At 37.3% G+C, this 17,647-nt stretch overlaps 3 protein-coding genes across 5 annotated transcripts in view; 1 reads left to right on the top strand and 2 right to left on the bottom strand.

Annotated features, from left to right (window-relative positions):
- LOC128021143 (ribosomal protein S6 kinase beta-1) overlaps positions 1-2,213 on the bottom strand; it is a 65,669-nt gene extending 63,456 nt beyond the window's left edge. The window contains exon 1 of the mRNA XM_052608131.1: positions 1,941-2,213. The gene's annotated coding sequence lies outside the window, so the exon portion shown is untranslated. The remainder of the gene's footprint in view (positions 1-1,940) is intronic.
- Positions 2,214-9,976: 7,763 nt separating this feature from the next.
- Positions 9,977-11,345, top strand: LOC128021141 (peptidyl-tRNA hydrolase 2, mitochondrial). 3 transcript variants are annotated; one of them, XM_052608128.1, is made up of 2 exons: positions 9,977-10,135; positions 10,739-11,345. In XM_052608128.1, exon 2 carries the CDS (start codon positions 10,746-10,748, stop codon positions 11,253-11,255), a length of 510 nt encoding a protein of 169 aa, XP_052464088.1. In that variant the 5' UTR covers positions 9,977-10,135; positions 10,739-10,745; the 3' UTR covers positions 11,256-11,345. The 3 variants fall into 3 exon arrangements, with proteins under 3 accessions (XP_052464088.1, XP_052464090.1, XP_052464089.1); XM_052608130.1 differs by having other exon boundaries at positions 10,048-10,111; XM_052608129.1 differs by having other exon boundaries at positions 10,054-10,135; positions 10,714-11,345.
- Positions 11,346-11,351: 6 nt separating this feature from the next.
- The window catches only part of LOC128021139 (clathrin heavy chain 1), a 40,310-nt gene continuing 34,014 nt past the window's right edge, over positions 11,352-17,647 (bottom strand). The window contains exons 30-31 of the mRNA XM_052608126.1: positions 13,311-13,386; positions 11,352-13,085 (exon numbers count right to left, since the gene is read on the bottom strand). Coding sequence (XP_052464086.1) covers positions 12,949-13,085; positions 13,311-13,386 — 213 coding nt within the window. The 3' untranslated portion in view covers positions 11,352-12,948. The remainder of the gene's footprint in view (positions 13,086-13,310; positions 13,387-17,647) is intronic.

The raw sequence follows: 17,647 nt of genomic DNA, 5'->3' as shown, positions 1-17,647 counted from the left end.
AAACAGACTCCAATTATCTTTCTAGATAAGAGAAATTCATATGTTCAACGAACAAACAATCGCCCTTTAATAGTTTAATGACACTACAGGTAACAAGCCTATTCGTTTCTTAAACACTATGTGGGGCAAAAACGTGTGGATCTCAGACACAGTAACATCTGGACTTTTTTGTAACAGCAGGGCAAAGACCTAACACAGGCTTATGGCGCCATCTTCTGGACACTGTGTGGATTTGAAGGAAAACATCACAACATAAGGAAGTTCTAGGATAAGTTCTACGTATGATGTATTATGCCAGTATTAGTCCCAAACACTTGTTTTTACAATATCTAAATTTGTAATCTTATTAATAATATATATATTATTAATATATAATTGATTTATAGGCCCCACAGCAAAACAAAGAATTACAAATAAATCATATAGATTAGGAATCCTTTAATACTGAAATCCTGGCAAATACAGATAATGAGAATTTTCATGGAACAAGGACAAATTAAAAGGATGATTTTATAAATCTATTAAAAAAAATCTACTTTGACAAAAAAAAAAAAAAAACAACAACAACAAAAAAAGTACACAACAGCTAGATAAAAACAGTTAAATAAACAGTTTGTATGCTACAAATAGATTTAGGAATCTGAACATTATAATAAACACTTCACGTGTGTGTGTGAGTATATATATATATAATTGTTATTATTATTATAATAGTAATCTTAAAATAATTTGAAACTTTATATAAATATAGAACTAAATATCGAATTTCGGACAAAATAAAATATCGGAAATAACAAACAAAGAATCAAGCAATCAATCACAGGCACTATAGTGTTTATTTAATATCGCTAACGTTTTCACTGATTACAAAACAGCATCAAACTGTTACTCGTCAACTCTCTTTAAATAATAAAAAACATTTTATAACTAAAATCAACCCTAAGCTAACAGCTAATTAAAGCCTGCGACGCATGACTAACTTAAATAGATCAGTTCCTAGTAAACCTCAGTGAGTTCGAGAGGGTCACTGGGTTCTTCTGTTACACAGTCAACCACACGATGTCGCTGCAGCTCTAGCAGATAACAAGAGAAAAATAACAACATGTCAACCCGTAAAAAACAACTCACTAAACCTTCTCAAATTACATCTAGGGCAGGAAAGTTCTCTTTAGAGGACGTTTCTAGTTCATTCTTTCTGCACTTCCAGTGAATCCAGTGACGGTGCCAACTGAAACACAGCAACTGCGCAGCGCGCGTGTGACGCAGAAGTACATTCACATTCAGTTAGTGAGCCCTTTCTAAAACCTACCAGCTGTTGAAGGCTCTTTCTGTGGCCGTGCCAACACCTGCATATTAAAACTGAAGCTTAAAGTAAATGACTTCGCTATATAGGGTTTAAAAAAAAAAAAAAAAAAAGCAGCACCAGAGCGAGATGAATGGATAACACAAGAGGGCTCAGTAAGAACAAGACGTACGTGAGTGCGTAAAGGGAGGGGCGTGTCCTCAGCTACACCACGGGTCAAAGGGTTTGTTCATTCCAATAGCCTCGTGAAATGACAACCGATGCCAAACACGATATGCAGTTCTGACACACACACAGCACAGACCCAAACACCACCTGTTATCGACACACATTAACACACACACACGCACCTGCAGACCCCAGACACTGCTGTGTGACCATCAAACGCACGTGGATTCACTTTCACCCTGAACAACATACATTGTTTACACACACATAATGCAACAAGGAAGTAATGTGTGGGTTACACAACCACTTATTCAAGAAAAACACTATTACACACGATTTTAGAAAGAGCAGCCTGAAATGCATGCAGAACATTTATGCATGCACAACTGCATGCAGCTGCCTCCTACAGTCTATAAAACTATAATAAAACAGATTTGCATGGTACAGACATGATGCAGGTGGTTCTTACCAGCTGATGAAGCTGTACACTCCTTTTCTGAGTCCAACAGGACAGAGTAAATATAAACTTTCTACAAATGCAAAAGGATACAGCAGCACATCCGAAGCAGACAAGCACATGTGAGAGAAAGTGAAACACAAATGAGAAGGGAGCAGAGGTACGACTTAAGGGAAGAGAAAGAGAAGTGCGACACAGCAGGAAAGGGGAGAGTGAAATAGACAGAGAGAGAGAGAGAAAGAGAGAGAGAGAGAGAGAGAAAGAGAGAGAGAGAGAGAGAGAGAGAGCGAGAGAGAGAGAGAGAGAGAGAGAGGCACCTCAGTGTGAGTTCTTGCTGTTGCAAAGAAGGGTGGTCGGAGCTGTAGGGTACCAGAGTTCAAAGCACTGAGAGAAAGCACTGAGAGAATAAGAGTGTTATTCTGCTACAGCCAGCCAAGTCTTACACAACACCAACCAGGGGCAACAAGTTCCTTCTGCCTATCTCTCCCTCCCTCGCTCTCATTCACCAGCTCGCTCACTGTCTTGTTTCCTCACTTACAGATTCCCTATTCTTTCCATTTCATCTGTTTCTGTTTCACTTGTGTGGTTACTCTTTCCCTTCGATTTCTCTTCATCACTCCCTATGAAAACACAACTGAAATCCATTTAATCTCTCTTCAAATTACATACAGAGCAAATTGCTTATAGAGATAGTTTACCCATAAATGAATATTCTGTCATCATTTATTCAGCCTCGTTTCATTCAAACCCTAATGACTCTCTTCTGTGGAAGAAGAAAAAAAAAGAAGATATTTTGAAGAACACTGAGAACCAAACAACACTGGAGCCCACTGATATTTCTCAAAAATCATATTCCACAGAGGAAAGTCATACAGTTATAGATTGACATTGAGTGAGTGATGACAGCTTTTTCATTTTTTTTCAAAATTTATCTCCTTTGAGTTTAAGAAGAGAAAAAAAATCCCAAACTAGATTCTTCCTATAGAACAATCACAATCCACCTTCATTTTATAGCTTTACGTTCTTGCAACATGTCAGCAATTGTGCAAATTCCTGTCTATTTTTATTGCTCTTAAGGAATATTAGGAATAAACATCCATTAAGTGACTATGAAAGAGGATGATCTGAGCTGTAAAATGTTCCTCTGGGTCCCTCCATCTCCTGTTGGTGAAAAGGGCAGGCTGTTTTGCTGTGGAACTTGTGGGTTGAGATTATTATGGAGACATTGAAGGTTTTCTGGAAGAGAGATCTGCATCACTGGAATTCCAGGAAAGCAAAACAGTAAATCTCATTCCCCGCTTTATATGACAAATACTTTGTCAGTGTAGAACTTTCAATGCCATTATGAAAGCATACTGGATTGCTTTAATAGCTAGCATGAATGTAAGAGATTAAGTTTAGCATGTGAATTAAGATTTTGATGAGGACTGGGTTTAGATGTAAGGTCACAGCTGGGTTAAGGTGTTTAATCACTACTGAATTTGCATTTAAAGGGATAGTCTGCCCAAAAATGACAATTCTGTCATCATTTACTCATCCTTGTGTTGTTCCAAACCTGCATGACTTTCTTCGGAGGAACACAAAAGATATTATGAAACACATTTAGTGTTTTTTGTCTGTACAATGAAGGTCACTGGGGTCCAATGTTGTTTTGGACCCTATAATGACTTCCATTATTTAGACAAAACAGTTCAAAATATGCTATTTTCAGAGTAAAGTTACACAGGTCTGGAAAGACATGAGGATCTATGAATGATGATTGAATGTATTTTTTTTCTTGAACTATCTTTAAGCATTTGATTTAATAGGGGTTTTATATGTGATTTATTTTCCAGTTGCACATAGAAACTGTTTATATAATTCTGATATAAAATCTGCAAAATCATCGTTCATAAATCACTGGTGTCAGGTTTAGCAATAATGAGAGCTTGTTGTTGTGAAGAGATGGATTTGTCAAGGCATGTTTTTGTGCTGAGCTAGAGAAAGTGTTATGCAACCACATTCACAAAAACTACAATAAATCTTTAAAATAACAGCATCATAAATTAGGGTTTTAATGCAATCAAATCAGTGCACAAAGTGATCCAAGATCATAACCAAGCTCATCATCGTTTAAAAAATCTGACAATATTGGAGTCTAAAAATAGAAAGATTTTTTTTTTTATTATTGTTACATAACAGCAGGCTCAGCTTTACCTTCTGATGTGCTGCATGAATAGAGACGCCAGCAAGATGAGGAGGAAACAAGGCCATAAATTGTCCCCATGTACACAATTAAATAAACTGTTGATTTGCTAATATACAAAAGCAGCAAAGCAAATTAAACGGACAGCTAAGAGTCTTTAGGTCGGAGCTGTGGCTTACCAGTAAATAACAAAACATTAGGCCAAGGAGAAAGACACTGGTTTGAGTCCAACCCCTCTATCTCATATCAATAAACAAAAAAGGGGAAGAAGCTGCATTGTAAAAGAGTCTACATTGTAAAAATATCTTGTCTGGAAATCTAAAAATGTCCTTCATGTGGTAAAACCTATATATTAACTAAATTAGGTTACCAGTAAGTCATTTCAAAAGTCTGATCAGGTAGAAAAAGGTTCTTAAAGGAGCAGATCACCCAGAAATTAAAATGTGCATGAAAATTTACTCAGGCCTTTCAAAATGTAGATGAGTTTATAATTTTTAATCAGAACAGATTTGGAGAAATATAGCATTACATCACTTGCTCAGTGAATGATTTTCTGCAGTTAATGGGTGCCGTCAGAATAGGAGTCCAAACAGTACATAAAAGTATCACTATAATTCACAAGTAATCCACAAGACTCCAGTCTTATAAACAAAACAAAAAATCATCAATAATAACACTTGCTCCAATGTAAAAGTCAATTTCCTGTTGTTCTCCCACATCAGAATACACCGTTAGAATTTTTTAGAACTGTTTTGGAATGTTTTCCCTTGCAAAGATGAATTATTCACTGGAAAAAGCAAAATTGTGGATAGAGGATTCATCACGGTTTGAGGTTAAAACACCTTATGGATTTGTTTCAAACAAAAAGCTTTTCACAAGACTTTAACTGATGTACTGGAGTTGTGTGGATTACTTTTGGATTATTGTGATGTTTTTAGCTGTCTGGACTCATTCTGACGGCACCCATTTACTACAGAGGATCCGTTGGTGAGCAAGTGAGGTAATGCTACATTTCTCTTTCGTTGAAGAAATAAACTTACCTACATCTAGGATGGCATGAAGGTGAGTGAATGTCCAGCAAATTTTTGGGTGAACAACACTTTTTAGGCAACAATGACACAATATCACTGGAGACACAATTTCATGAACTATCTATTTACCTCTCGTGTTAAAAATGAGCTGAGAACAAATGGGAACTTGCTGAGGGGAGTGGAGCATCCGCTGGCTTATTTTGATGCAGTCATTTGCGTCAGTGTTGGGAAAGCCAAAGACAGACTCCTGGTCCGGGAATGTCAGACTTAGTCATATTAGAATAATTCCTACGTCAGTCTTACGAGTCTGAGCAGTTCGCCTGATTAAACGCTCCCACACATGCTGAGAGACGACTCCACTTACTCCACATGAAAGATCTGTTTTTCCATGTAAACTTGCCAGTTAAAGCACAATTAAAGCTGCACATTATCAGCCCCTGAGCAAAAACGAGTCAGTCAGTAAGAAGATAGAAGGCTGAAAGAAGCAAGTTTCTGTATTATCTCATATATACAGTACATACAATGCAATATTTACAAATATGTCATGTGCATCACACTATATAACCATTAAAGTGGCCTTCTTGAACGGTATGTACTCTTGAAGCACACGTAGAGCACACACTCTATCACATTCAGCTGTGTGGGAGGAAACCATGCAGAGGCCCCTGGTTCTAAGTGTTTAACTACTGGTATTACATACCCGCGGCTGTTTCGTAAGAACAGCCTTACTCACCCTTTTCAAGCCTCTTCCGCAGAACTGAAACAAAATCTATTAAAATAATCTCAGGGGGTTTTAACAAACCCAGACTAACTTGGCAAAGACTCCAACTTGCAGTTAGATGTCAGTCTTCATTTGTAAGAACCGCTGCGAGTGCTTTTATTGGATTAAGATGAGGCTTTAGATGTAAATGTCACTGTTAATTGAGATTCTTAAATCTTTTTGAGGCAGAAAGAATCAAGTTTTTTTCTGTCTGATGCATTTAGATATAATATTGAGAATTCTTCCTATTTCTTGATCAACTTCCTCAATATGAAGTGTCTCTAGCATCCATTTGTTACTACTGTTTATCATTTACATGCACGCATATATGCACATGTATAGGGGATTTTTTATATATATATATATATATATATACACACACACATATATATATATATATATACACACACACATATATATATATATATATATATATATATATATATATATATATATATATACAGTATTGTTCAAAATAATAGCAGTACAATGTGACTAACCAGAATAATCAAGGTTTTTAGTATATTTTTTATTGCTACGTGGCAAACAAGTTACCAGTAGGTTCAGTAGATTGTCAGAAAACAAACAAGACCCAGCATTCATGATATGCACGCTCTTAAGGCTGTGCAATTGGGCAATTAGTTGAAAGGGGTGTGTTCAAAAAAATAGCAGTGTCTACCTTTGACTGTACAAACTCAAAACTATTTTGTACAAACATTTTTTTTTTTCTGGGATTTAGCAATCCTGTGAATCACTAAACTAATATTTAGTTGTATGACCACAGTTTTTTAAAACTGCTTGACATCTGTGTGGCATGGAGTCAACCAACTTGTGGCACCTCTCAGCTGTTATTCCACTCCATGATTCTTTAACAACATTCCACAATTCATTCACATTTCTTGGTTTTGCTTCAGAAACATCATTTTTGATATCACCCCACAAGTTCTCAATTGGATTAAGGTCTGGAGATTGGGCTGGCCACTCCATAACATTAATTTTGTTGGTTTGGAACCAAGACTTTGCCCGTTTACTAGTGTGTTTTGGGTCATTGTCTTGTTGAAACAACCATTTCAAGGGCATGTCCTCTTCAGCATAGGGCAACATGACCTCTTCAAGTATTTTAACATATGCAAACTGATCCATGATCCCTGGTATGCGATAAATAGGCCCAACACCATAGTAGGAGAAACATGCCCATATCATGATGCTTGCACCTCCATGCTTCACTGTCTTCACTGTGTACTGTGGCTTGAATTCAGAGTTTGGGGGTCGTCTCACAAACTGCCTGTGGCCCTTGGACCCAAAAAGAACAATTTTACTCTCATCAGTCCACAAAATGTTCCTCCATTTCTCTTTAGGCCAGTTGATGTGTTCTTTGGCAAATTGTAACCTCTTCTGCACATGCCTTTTTTTTAACAGAGGGACTTTGCGGGGGATTCTTGAAAATAGATTAGCTTCACACAGACGTCTTCTAACTGTCACAGTACTTACAGGTAACTCCTGACTGTCTTTGATCATCCTGGAGGTGATCATTGGCTGAGCCTTTGCCATTCTGGTTATTCTTCTATCCATTTTGATGGTTGTCTTCCGTTTTCTTCCACGTCTCTCTGGTTTTGCTCTCCATTTTAAGGCATTGGAGATCATTTTAGCTGAACAGCCTATCATTTTTTGCACCTCTTTATAGGTTTTCCCCTCTCTAATCAACTTTTTAATCAAAGTACGCTGTTCTTCTGAACAATGTCTTGAACGACCCATTTTCCTCAGCTTTCAAATGCATGTTCAACAAGTGTTGGCTTCATCCTTAAATAGGGGCCACCTGATTCACACCTGTTTCTTCACAAAATTGATGACCTCAGTGATTGAATGCCACACTGCTATTTTTTTGAGCACACCCCTTTCAACTAATTCAACTAATTGCCCAATTGCACAGCCTTAAGAGCGTGCATATCATGAATGCTGGGTCTCATTTGTTTTCTGAGAATCTACTGAACCTACTGGTAACTTGTTTGCCACGTAGCAATAAAAAAAGATACGAAAAACCTTGATTATTCTGGTTAGTCACATTGTACTGCTATTATTTTGAACAATACTGTATATATAGACACACACACACTATGAATCAAAAGTGACTTTCAAATTAAGGTTTTCATCAAAAGTCCTGAAAATTTTTTGTATAAGATATTAGAATGATTTCTGAAGGATAATGTGACTGGAGTGATGACTGTTGAAAAATTCAGTTTCACCATCATAGAAATACATTACATTTTAATACATTAAAATTGAAAAGTAATTTTAAATTTTAATAATATTTTACAATATCACTGTTATATTACTTTATATTTGACCTAGTAAATGCAGCTTTGTGAGCATAAAACATAGTTGTACAGTATCACATAGAGAAATACAGTGCTTGCCAAGACTCAGCATGGTCAGTAAGAGTGTTGATAAATGTGAATCTGCTGGATCCAGTGTTATTTTAGTATCACTGAGATACTTTTATTTCAGTTGTTTTCCATTTTCATTGTGGTTTAAAAATTTTGTCGTCATGTGTTTATGTCATTATTTTTAGTACTCCAGTAAAATTAAATGCAAATGAGAAATGTTGCCTTGCCAAATTTTTAATTGTTTTTATTGTCAGTTAACATTTATTTTATTTCAAGTAACAATGTTTTTATGGTTTTATTTTTAGTTTCAAATGTAACTATAATAACCCTAGAATGCAGTAATATAATGTATTTATTTCTGAAAATTGTCTTTGCAAAAGAACGAGCATTAGGTTTCTGCACATCTCTGTTCTAGTAAGGTTAATGAGTACATTAGAAGAAAGCCTGTAGGGCTGACCTGTATTTCCAGAGCTCTGATTAAGATGGTCCCACAGTCCCACCGTTCTTCAAGGAAACTTCAAATCTGTCCCATTTTCAGTCGTCTCATTATAGACAATCATACACCTGTGGGACAGATAATCACAATGTTTAAAATGTCTTTAGACCCACACAGAGGAAGACAGAGAGGGGGAAGAGAGCAATACAGAGTCTGCATTTACCTTCTTGTCTGGTTTCTCTCTTCTCTGAGCCTGATCATTCTGGTGGCTGCAAATTATGTAAATTATGACATTCTTTTATTCTTGGTTGAATTATCCCTTTAAGATCTGTGACAAACTCAATCAAAAGATGAGTATTTGTGCACTTTACAATACCTTAATGAGATCTCACGTACACTAAATAGGCCAGTGACATATCAGTCTATATAAAGACTTTCATTCCAGTTACCAACCACACAAAAAACCCTGAGGCCCACTGAAAATGCACCAAAAATAACCCTAAGGACAGCAGAGCTTTGACAACAGGCATACAAAAGCTTTTTACATTACCATCACTGTTGAAGGTACTCTACGTTGCTGTGAAAACAGCATGCGAGTGTGCACCTTTTATCTTTATCTATGCAATCTTTTCACCTCTCTCTTTTGTTTGTCAAAACGTTCAGTACTTGTTCTTGCTTCTCTAGTTTCACTTTGCAGCAACACAATGATATCAAGAAAAAAAAATCTGATCTAACAACCTACAAATTCTCAGATTTTGAAATACACAGTTAATATAATGTAATGCAGGGTTGCCAACTCTCATGCATGAGGCGTGACACTCACACTTGGAATTCAGCGTGAGATTGATGCTGAAAGCGTGAGTGTCACGCCTCATGGTTTCAAAGCTTCTTTACACTGTCTTAAATTAGGCTTGGTCTCTGGGGTTCAAAATAGTAAAGAATTAAAAGTGCACAGATACAAGTTTGGGCCCTAATCGTAAGAATAGATAGGCTGCTGCGGTTAACACATACACCTGTCTCTATATGACCTGTTAAGCCATGTCCTAAGGATGCTCAAAATGTCATCTAGGAAGGTAGCTAGATTTTGAGACCTCACACTTACGGTTTCAAATGTCATGGGCATTATAAGGCAAAAAGAAAAAGAAGCGCCAATTGAAATGATGGTGGGCAATTTCCTTCCTTCATATTTCACAATGGAGGTGTGAAAGGAAGGTGAACACGTTAATATATTAATTCATAAGGACAAAATAGACATAGAAACCTGACTCGATTTTTGCTGAATATTTTTCTGGTTTTCGATGCGGCTGCTGCTTTAATCACGTGACGTCATCACCCGGCGTCGGCTTGGAGGAAGCGGCTCGTGGAGTTTGTGGGAAAGTTCTTTCAGGTTTCTGAATCATTTTGATTGATGGTGAGTCCGTTTTCATATGTTCAGAAGTACATTTATGCTCTATTGTCTCGCCAGCACTTGTTAGTATACTTAATAAATGCTCGTTTGATCGAACACATTTTAATTAGATTTAATCCAGCCAGCTGCACTGACAGTATTACTGAAATTAACCATAGTAAAAGTGTAGTAGCAATGTTTTTTTGGCATATTGATTACCTTGTGTATTACCACACTTTTACTACAAATATACATCGTTTATAAACTAGTTTATTAGTTATTGTTACTAATATAGAACATAATAAACATCAGATTCCCTTCACACGGTCCATCATTTAATCATTTTGTAAAATTGTATATGCTATTTTTCCTTTTCCAATTACACAGGCAGACTAATATGATTAAAAAAAAAGTGCTAACCAAAGTTTCTCGTGGTTAAAACACTATAGTAACAGTTTTTGTTATTAATATAAACATAGTAAATTAATATGTGATACAAATCTTTCGGTCATTCAGTTTCACTTTATATGCCAGTAGCAGATAGTACCGGTTTTATTGTAGTAACATTAAACTTTGTACTATGTTTTTGTGTGTGTGTAAAGATAGGGAACTCTTGTGTTTCATCAGATACAGGATGGATTCTCAGTATGGGCCTGTCGCTCTGGGTATACTGGCAGGTGTAGGCTGTGGGCTCTGGCTCGGATGGCACTTCAGTGGGCGTTTTGGCAGATCGCCCCACAGCATGATGGCAGCTTTAGGAAACAGTGAAGCCAGCGTGATGGGCGAGAGCGGAGAGTTCAAAATGATCCTGGTGGTCCGAAACGATTTAAAGATGGGCAAAGGTAAAGTGGCGGCCCAGTGCTCCCACGCTGCTGTGTCTGCTTATAAGCAGGTCCAGCGCAGAAACCCAGAGCTCCTGAAACAGTGGGAGTACTGTGGTCAACCCAAAGTGGTGGTCAAGGCTCCAGACGAGGACTGTCTGCTGGAGCTGCTGTCCCACGCCAAAGAAGTCGGACTGCCGGTCAGTTTAATCCAAGATGCTGGAAGAACCCAAATTGCACCAGGGTCTCGGACGGTTCTTGGCGTGGGACCAGGACCTGCTGATATTGTTGATAAAGTGACTGGACACCTAAAATTGTATTAAGATGGGACTTAACTGGGGCAGTTTGACCAATAATTATCATTTTTATACAACCAGGAAGAGTGAAGTTGAATTAAAATGGTTTAAAAGACACATTGATTTATAGGTTTAACCATTTATTTTAAGTAAACAGTTCAACCATTCCATCATTGAACATGAATACATTTTTGTCAGTCTTATGTACAGAAAATTAGTTATTTGGGAATCTCAATTCTATCATATTTCAATAACCCCCCTCATACCCAATGGAATAAATGACTTTTGTTTGGTAAAACTTTGACTTTGGTGCAAAACCCACCTCCTGTTCCCTTTTTAATCACACCACAATGCTTGTATGATAAATTCTGTGAACATATAGATCTAAAACACCGTATTTATGTCAAACTGGCTTCTTAAGTCAGGCTTGAGTATTAACATTTTTATTTACACGAGTGATTAAGCCATAAATTCCAACCTTAAAGCTTTGTTTATGTTATGAATATCAGAAAGAAACCATCCAGTGAGTATGAAGGGGGAGACATTACATAGATTGTTGGGAAAAGAATACATGGCGCGATCTGTTTAACCAGATTTGTCTTGACAAACAAGAAACCTTTATTTATATTGTAATCTGGGGGGAAAATCTCATTCTCTTTGTGCACATCAGATCACTACAATATATGTATGATTTATGTCAACTCAGTTAATACTGAGTACAAGACACACAGAGTTTAATCGTTCTTAATCCAAATTACTATTTGTGATTTTTTTTTTTTTGTATTGTAATTTTTTTTCTCTTACAAATAAAGGGTAAACTGGGTATAGGAACAACTGGCAGGATAAACTGGCTTTCTAGTCTCACTTCGGTGCCGTAGGTTGACCACAACAACTAACATACACACTGCAGCACAGAAGGGTAAGGTTAGTAAAACACAGGTGTGGAGAGCTGCATACATATTTGGATATATTTTAATCAGTATCCCTCCTCAAATGGATAATCCCACACAAAGAGCACAGGTTACTGCACAACAGAAGTTTGTTTTTCATACAGAAAACAAAACATGGAAAACCTGCATAGGTCAGGGAAAAGGTTTGAAGTTAACATATTAATACATCTTTATGCATTTAAAATAACCTTTTTTTATATATTTCGAGAGCTACACACCCCCATTGAATTACCGGTATTGAGTAGTGTTTGTTTGTGGAGACGGTAGTGGTATGTTTTTTCTCGATTTTCTTTTCTTTCCTGGAATATACAATATTAAATGTTGACAGACTGGACAAGCTGTTCACACACATCAAAATGATACATTAGTTGTTTTTCTCTGACTGCAGAGTGCAAATCTGATTTTGTTTTGTAATTTTAATAACCCTGACTTGGTTCTTCCACAAGCCTCCTCATTGCAGACACCATTCCCCTTTTATTGACAGGAAATAAAATCTAGTAAGTATTTGGAATGTGAATTTTTTTTTGATAATCTTTGACAATATAGAAATAAAGTCCTTCATGATGGTATAAAGAAAACACAATAAACAAAAAGCAATCATTTAAAAAAAAAAAGGTACAGTAAAATAATATTTTTAGCTCAAATCCCCCGTTGTGAGCACAAAGTGGTAAAGTCGGACAGGTGGAGGATTGAGGGAGAGAGATCTATGGGGATTCTGGACAGAACCAAGCGGCAGCAGGAAGAGGGGTGAGCAGGAAACCGGGAGGTCATTACATGCCATAACCAAAACCAGGTTGGGCCTGAGGAGCCTGGGGGTAGCCAGGAGCTGCTGCGTAACCGTAGCCATAAGCCTGCTGCGGGGGGACAGGCACACTGGGGCCTGCTGTCAGCATGAGCTGAGGCGTGCCTGAGTAATGAGAGATTATGTTTGATTAGTATAAAAAAAAATATATAATTATATATATATATATATATATATATATATATATATATATATATATATATATATATATATATATATATATATATATATATACACATACATATATATATATATATATATACACATACATATATATATATATACACATACTATTCAAATTTAAATCGCAATACACTTTCATCACTTTACCATAAACAATGGGTTGAGTCTCTGTCGCCTGCTCCTCCTCTTTCCTCAAGGACTCTGAGGTCTCTAGCTTGTCCACCTAAATACATGAGGGAAAACAAGTTTTCAGTCTGTGTATATATCATAATTATGTTAAGTACTAGGAATCTTAAAATATTCCGGTTTATTGTCAATTAAATTTAAGTGAAAATAATACAAGTACATAAGTAAAAAGTTGATTTCACCAATTCCATTCAAAAAGTGAAACTTGTATATTCTATTCATTCATTACACAGACTGATATTTCACATGTTTATTTCTTTTCATTTTGATGTTTATAACTGACAAGGAAAATCTCAAATTCAGTATCAGAAAATTAGAATATTGTGAAAAGGTTCAATATTGAAGACACCTGGTGCCACATTCTAATCAGCTAATTAACTCAAAACACCTGCAAAGCCTTTCAATGGTCTCTCAGTCTAGTTCTGTAGGCTACACAATCATGGGGAAGACTGCTGACCTGACAGTTGTCGAAGAGAAGACCATTGAAAACTTGTAAAATGAGGGCAAGACACAAAAAGTCATTGCAAAGGAGGCTGGCTGTTCACAGAGCTCTGTGTCCAAGCACATTAATAGAGAGGCAAAGGGAAGGAAAAGATGTATACAAAAGGTATACAAGCAATAGGGATAACTGCACCCTGGAGAGGATTGTGAAACAAAACCTATTCAAAAATGTGGGGGAGATTCACAAAGAGTGGACTGCAGCTGGAGTCAGTGCTTCAAGAACCACTCAGAGATGTATAAAGTACTAGAGACCCATACTTGAGTAAAAGTACAAGTGCTCTATCAAAAAAGTGACTTGAGTAGAAGTTGAAGTGCTCTTTAAGCACCACACTTAAGTAGAAGTACTAAAGTATTCAACATTTTTTGTACTTAAGTATTGCAAGTCGTCTATTTTAAAATTTACTACTCAAGTACTGAAAGTAAAAGTAGAAGTATTGTGTTATGTAGCTATTAAAGAAAGTAGTCAAAAGTTTGAACATATTGTTTTTACTATTTCAAATGATTAACCTAAAGGACAATCACAATTCCTTTGACTGTAACTTCTTGTAAACAAAAAACGGTTACTAAGGTTAGTTAGCCCAATTTGCAAAATGATGTCATTAATAACTTACCCTCATGTTGTTTTGACATCAGAGGGTCATTTAGAATTTTTTGAAGCATCGAAAATACATTTTGGTCCAAAAATAACAAAAACTACGACTTTATTCAGCATTGTCTTCTCTTCCGTGTCTGTTGTAAGACAGTTAAAAACAAAGCAGTTTGTGTTATCTGGTTCGCGAACGAATCATTCGATGTAACCGGATCTTTTTGAAACAGTCCACCAAATCGAACGGAATCGTTTTAAACGGTTCGCGTCTCCAATACGCATTAATCCACAGATGAATTAAGCTGTTAACTTGTTTAATGTGTCTGACACTCCCTCTGAGTTAAAACAAACCAATATCCCGGAGTAATTCATGTACTCAAACAGTACACTGACTGAACTGCTGTGAAGAGAGAACTGAAGATGAACACCGAGCCGAGCCAGATAATGACTCGTTCACGAGTCAAGAACCGTTTCTGTCAGACGCGTCTGATTCGTGAACCGATGAGCTGATGATACTGCGCATGTGTGATTTAGCGTGAAGCAAACCGACACACAGAGCGCTGGACCGAACTGATTCTTTTGTGATTGATTCTGAACTAATTCTGTGTTAATGTTATGAGCCCAGGTGCAGTAAACGCAAATGACGCCATTGCATCGAGCGCAAAAGAATCGGTGAACTGTTTTCTTCAACTGGTTTATTGAATCGAACTGTCAGAAAGAACTAACGTTACTGGTCATCCGAGAACCGATGCAACCGGTTCTTGACTCGTGAACGATTCATTATCTGGCTCGGCTCTGTGTTCATTTCTCTCTTCACAGCAGTTCAGTCAGCACGCGCAGTCTTCTTAATCGCTTGTTTCGCTCAATGATGTGCCAGCTTCATCAAACCTGCCATCTACAGTTCTGGCAGTGGTTTGTAATGGAATGATTCGTAACATTATTATAATTGTAACGAGTAACGATGCAGCACATAAAAAAAATATCGGAGTAAAAGTATTAAACTCAGCGAAAATATGTACCGAAGTAAAAGTGGAAGTAGGAGAAAAAAATAATACTCCAGTAAAGTACAGATACCGCCTTTTAGTACTTAAGTACAGTAGTGTAGTAGTTCTACTTCGTTACTATACATCTCTGGAACCACTACACACATATGTATGCAAGACATGGGTTTCAGCTGTCACTTTCCTTGTGTCAAGCCACTCTTGAACAACAGACAGCGTCAGAAGCGTCTTGCTTCAAAAAGAACTTGACTGCTGCTGAGTGGTCCAAAGTTATGTTCTCTGATGAAAGTAAATTTTTGATGAAAGTAAAATCAGGGTCCCAGAGCCTGGAGGAAGAGAGGAGAGCCACAGAATCCATGTTGCTTGAGGTCCAGTGTAAAGTTTCCACAGTCAGTGATGTGCCGCGTTTCCACCGAAATTACCCGGAACATTTTTACCAGGAACTTTTTTTCCCAGGAACTTTTTTCCCCCCAGACCTGTTGCTTTCTGCGTTTCCACCGCGGTGTAAAGTACCGGGTAGATTAGGCAAATAGACTGGTGACGTAGGTCTGCGCGCGTTTCTCAATACAAAGTAGGCTACTGCTGATTTGTTTGTTTTTTTAAAGTAAGCTGATTTTGGACGTGCATCCTCGGTAGTTAGTTCAGACTTTGTGCATTCGACTCGGGAGTGTGATGTCCGCGACGACGCAAGTCCGGTAAATCTATAAACAGCAGCGTACTTGATAACTTCAGTCAGCTCGTCTTGGCTACTGCAATTTTCCTATTTACAATAAAACGAAATGGGATATAAAATACCACTGCCTCCTTTGGTTTTCATTTAAGCATAATAACAGCTGCAGAAATGTACTTAGTTCAGGGATATGTGTATATGCAGCCATTACAATGAAAAGAAATATTATATAAATTTGCCTTTTTTATTTTCATTTTAACATATAGATAAATTGAATACAGACCAAAGAAAACCTGTTAGATTTACCCCGCAGCTGAATTATATGTTATGTTTAACCACTAAAGACACATCAGAGCCAGCGGCACATATCAGAAGGTCTAGCCGATTTGAGGCTGCATCTCGGCGGATACATGAGGATTGAGCTCTCGCTGATCGAGTGGAGCTCACCGTCGCAGAGATCGGCGAAACACATTTTTTAAATAGGCACGGTCTTTATAAATAAACCATAGATTTGCGTTTTAAACAACTACATTCTCGCCTGAAATATTTTTAAAATTACATTTCATGACACAATAACAGTAATATTTGAAAATGATCCAAATAAATGGTGGTTGAACTCAATCAATGCTGCTTGAACTCAGATGGCTTTGGCTACTGTTATTTTCCCCTCAGTATATTTACAATAAAACGAAATAGGATATAAAATACCACTGCCTCCTTTCGTTTTCATTTAAACATAATAACAGCTGCAGAAATGTACTTAGTTCAGGGATATGTGTAACGTTATACATCCATTACAATGAAACGAAATATTATATAGACTTGCCTTTTTTATTTTCATTTTAACATATAGATAAATTGAATACAGACCAAAGAAAACCTGTTAGATTTACCCCGCAGCTGAATTATATGTTATGTTTAACCACTAAAGACACATCAGAGCCAGCGGCACATATCAGAAGGTCTATCCAAGGTGAGGCTGCCTCTGGGCGGATAGATGATCACTGAGCTCTCCCTGATCGTGTGGAGCTCACCGTCTCAGAGATCGGCGAAACACATTTTTAAATAGGCGCTGTCTTTATAAATAAACAACAGATTTGAGTTTTAAACAACTACATTCTCGCCTGAAATACTTTTAAAATTACATTTCATGACACAATAACAGTAATATTTTGAAAATGTTGATCCGAATAAATGGTGGTTGAACTCAACCAATGCTGCGTCAACTCAACCAATCAGGATGTTTAGCGCCAAAGTCCCGCCCCCGAAAGTTCCTGAACTTTAAAAAAGTACCACCTCGCCAGCAGGGACTTTCTGGGGGGCATTTTTTTACCCGGAACTTTTATTTAGTTCCTGGTTCCTGCGGTGGAAACACACCAAGTACCGGACCAAGTCCCTAGTTCCTGGGTAAAGTTCCTGCGGTGGAAACGCGGCTATGGTTTGGGGTGCCATGTCATCTGCTGGTGTTGGTCCACTGTGTTTTCTGGGGTCGAAGGTCAACACAGCCATATACCAGGAACTTTTAGAGCATTTCATGCTT

Source organism: Carassius gibelio, chromosome A10 (genome assembly GCF_023724105.1).
Source record: "Carassius gibelio isolate Cgi1373 ecotype wild population from Czech Republic chromosome A10, carGib1.2-hapl.c, whole genome shotgun sequence".
Classification (NCBI taxonomy): domain Eukaryota; kingdom Metazoa; phylum Chordata; class Actinopteri; order Cypriniformes; family Cyprinidae; genus Carassius; species Carassius gibelio.
The sequence above is the reverse complement of the archived record's forward strand: the minus strand, read 5'-3'. Positions and strand labels throughout refer to the sequence as shown.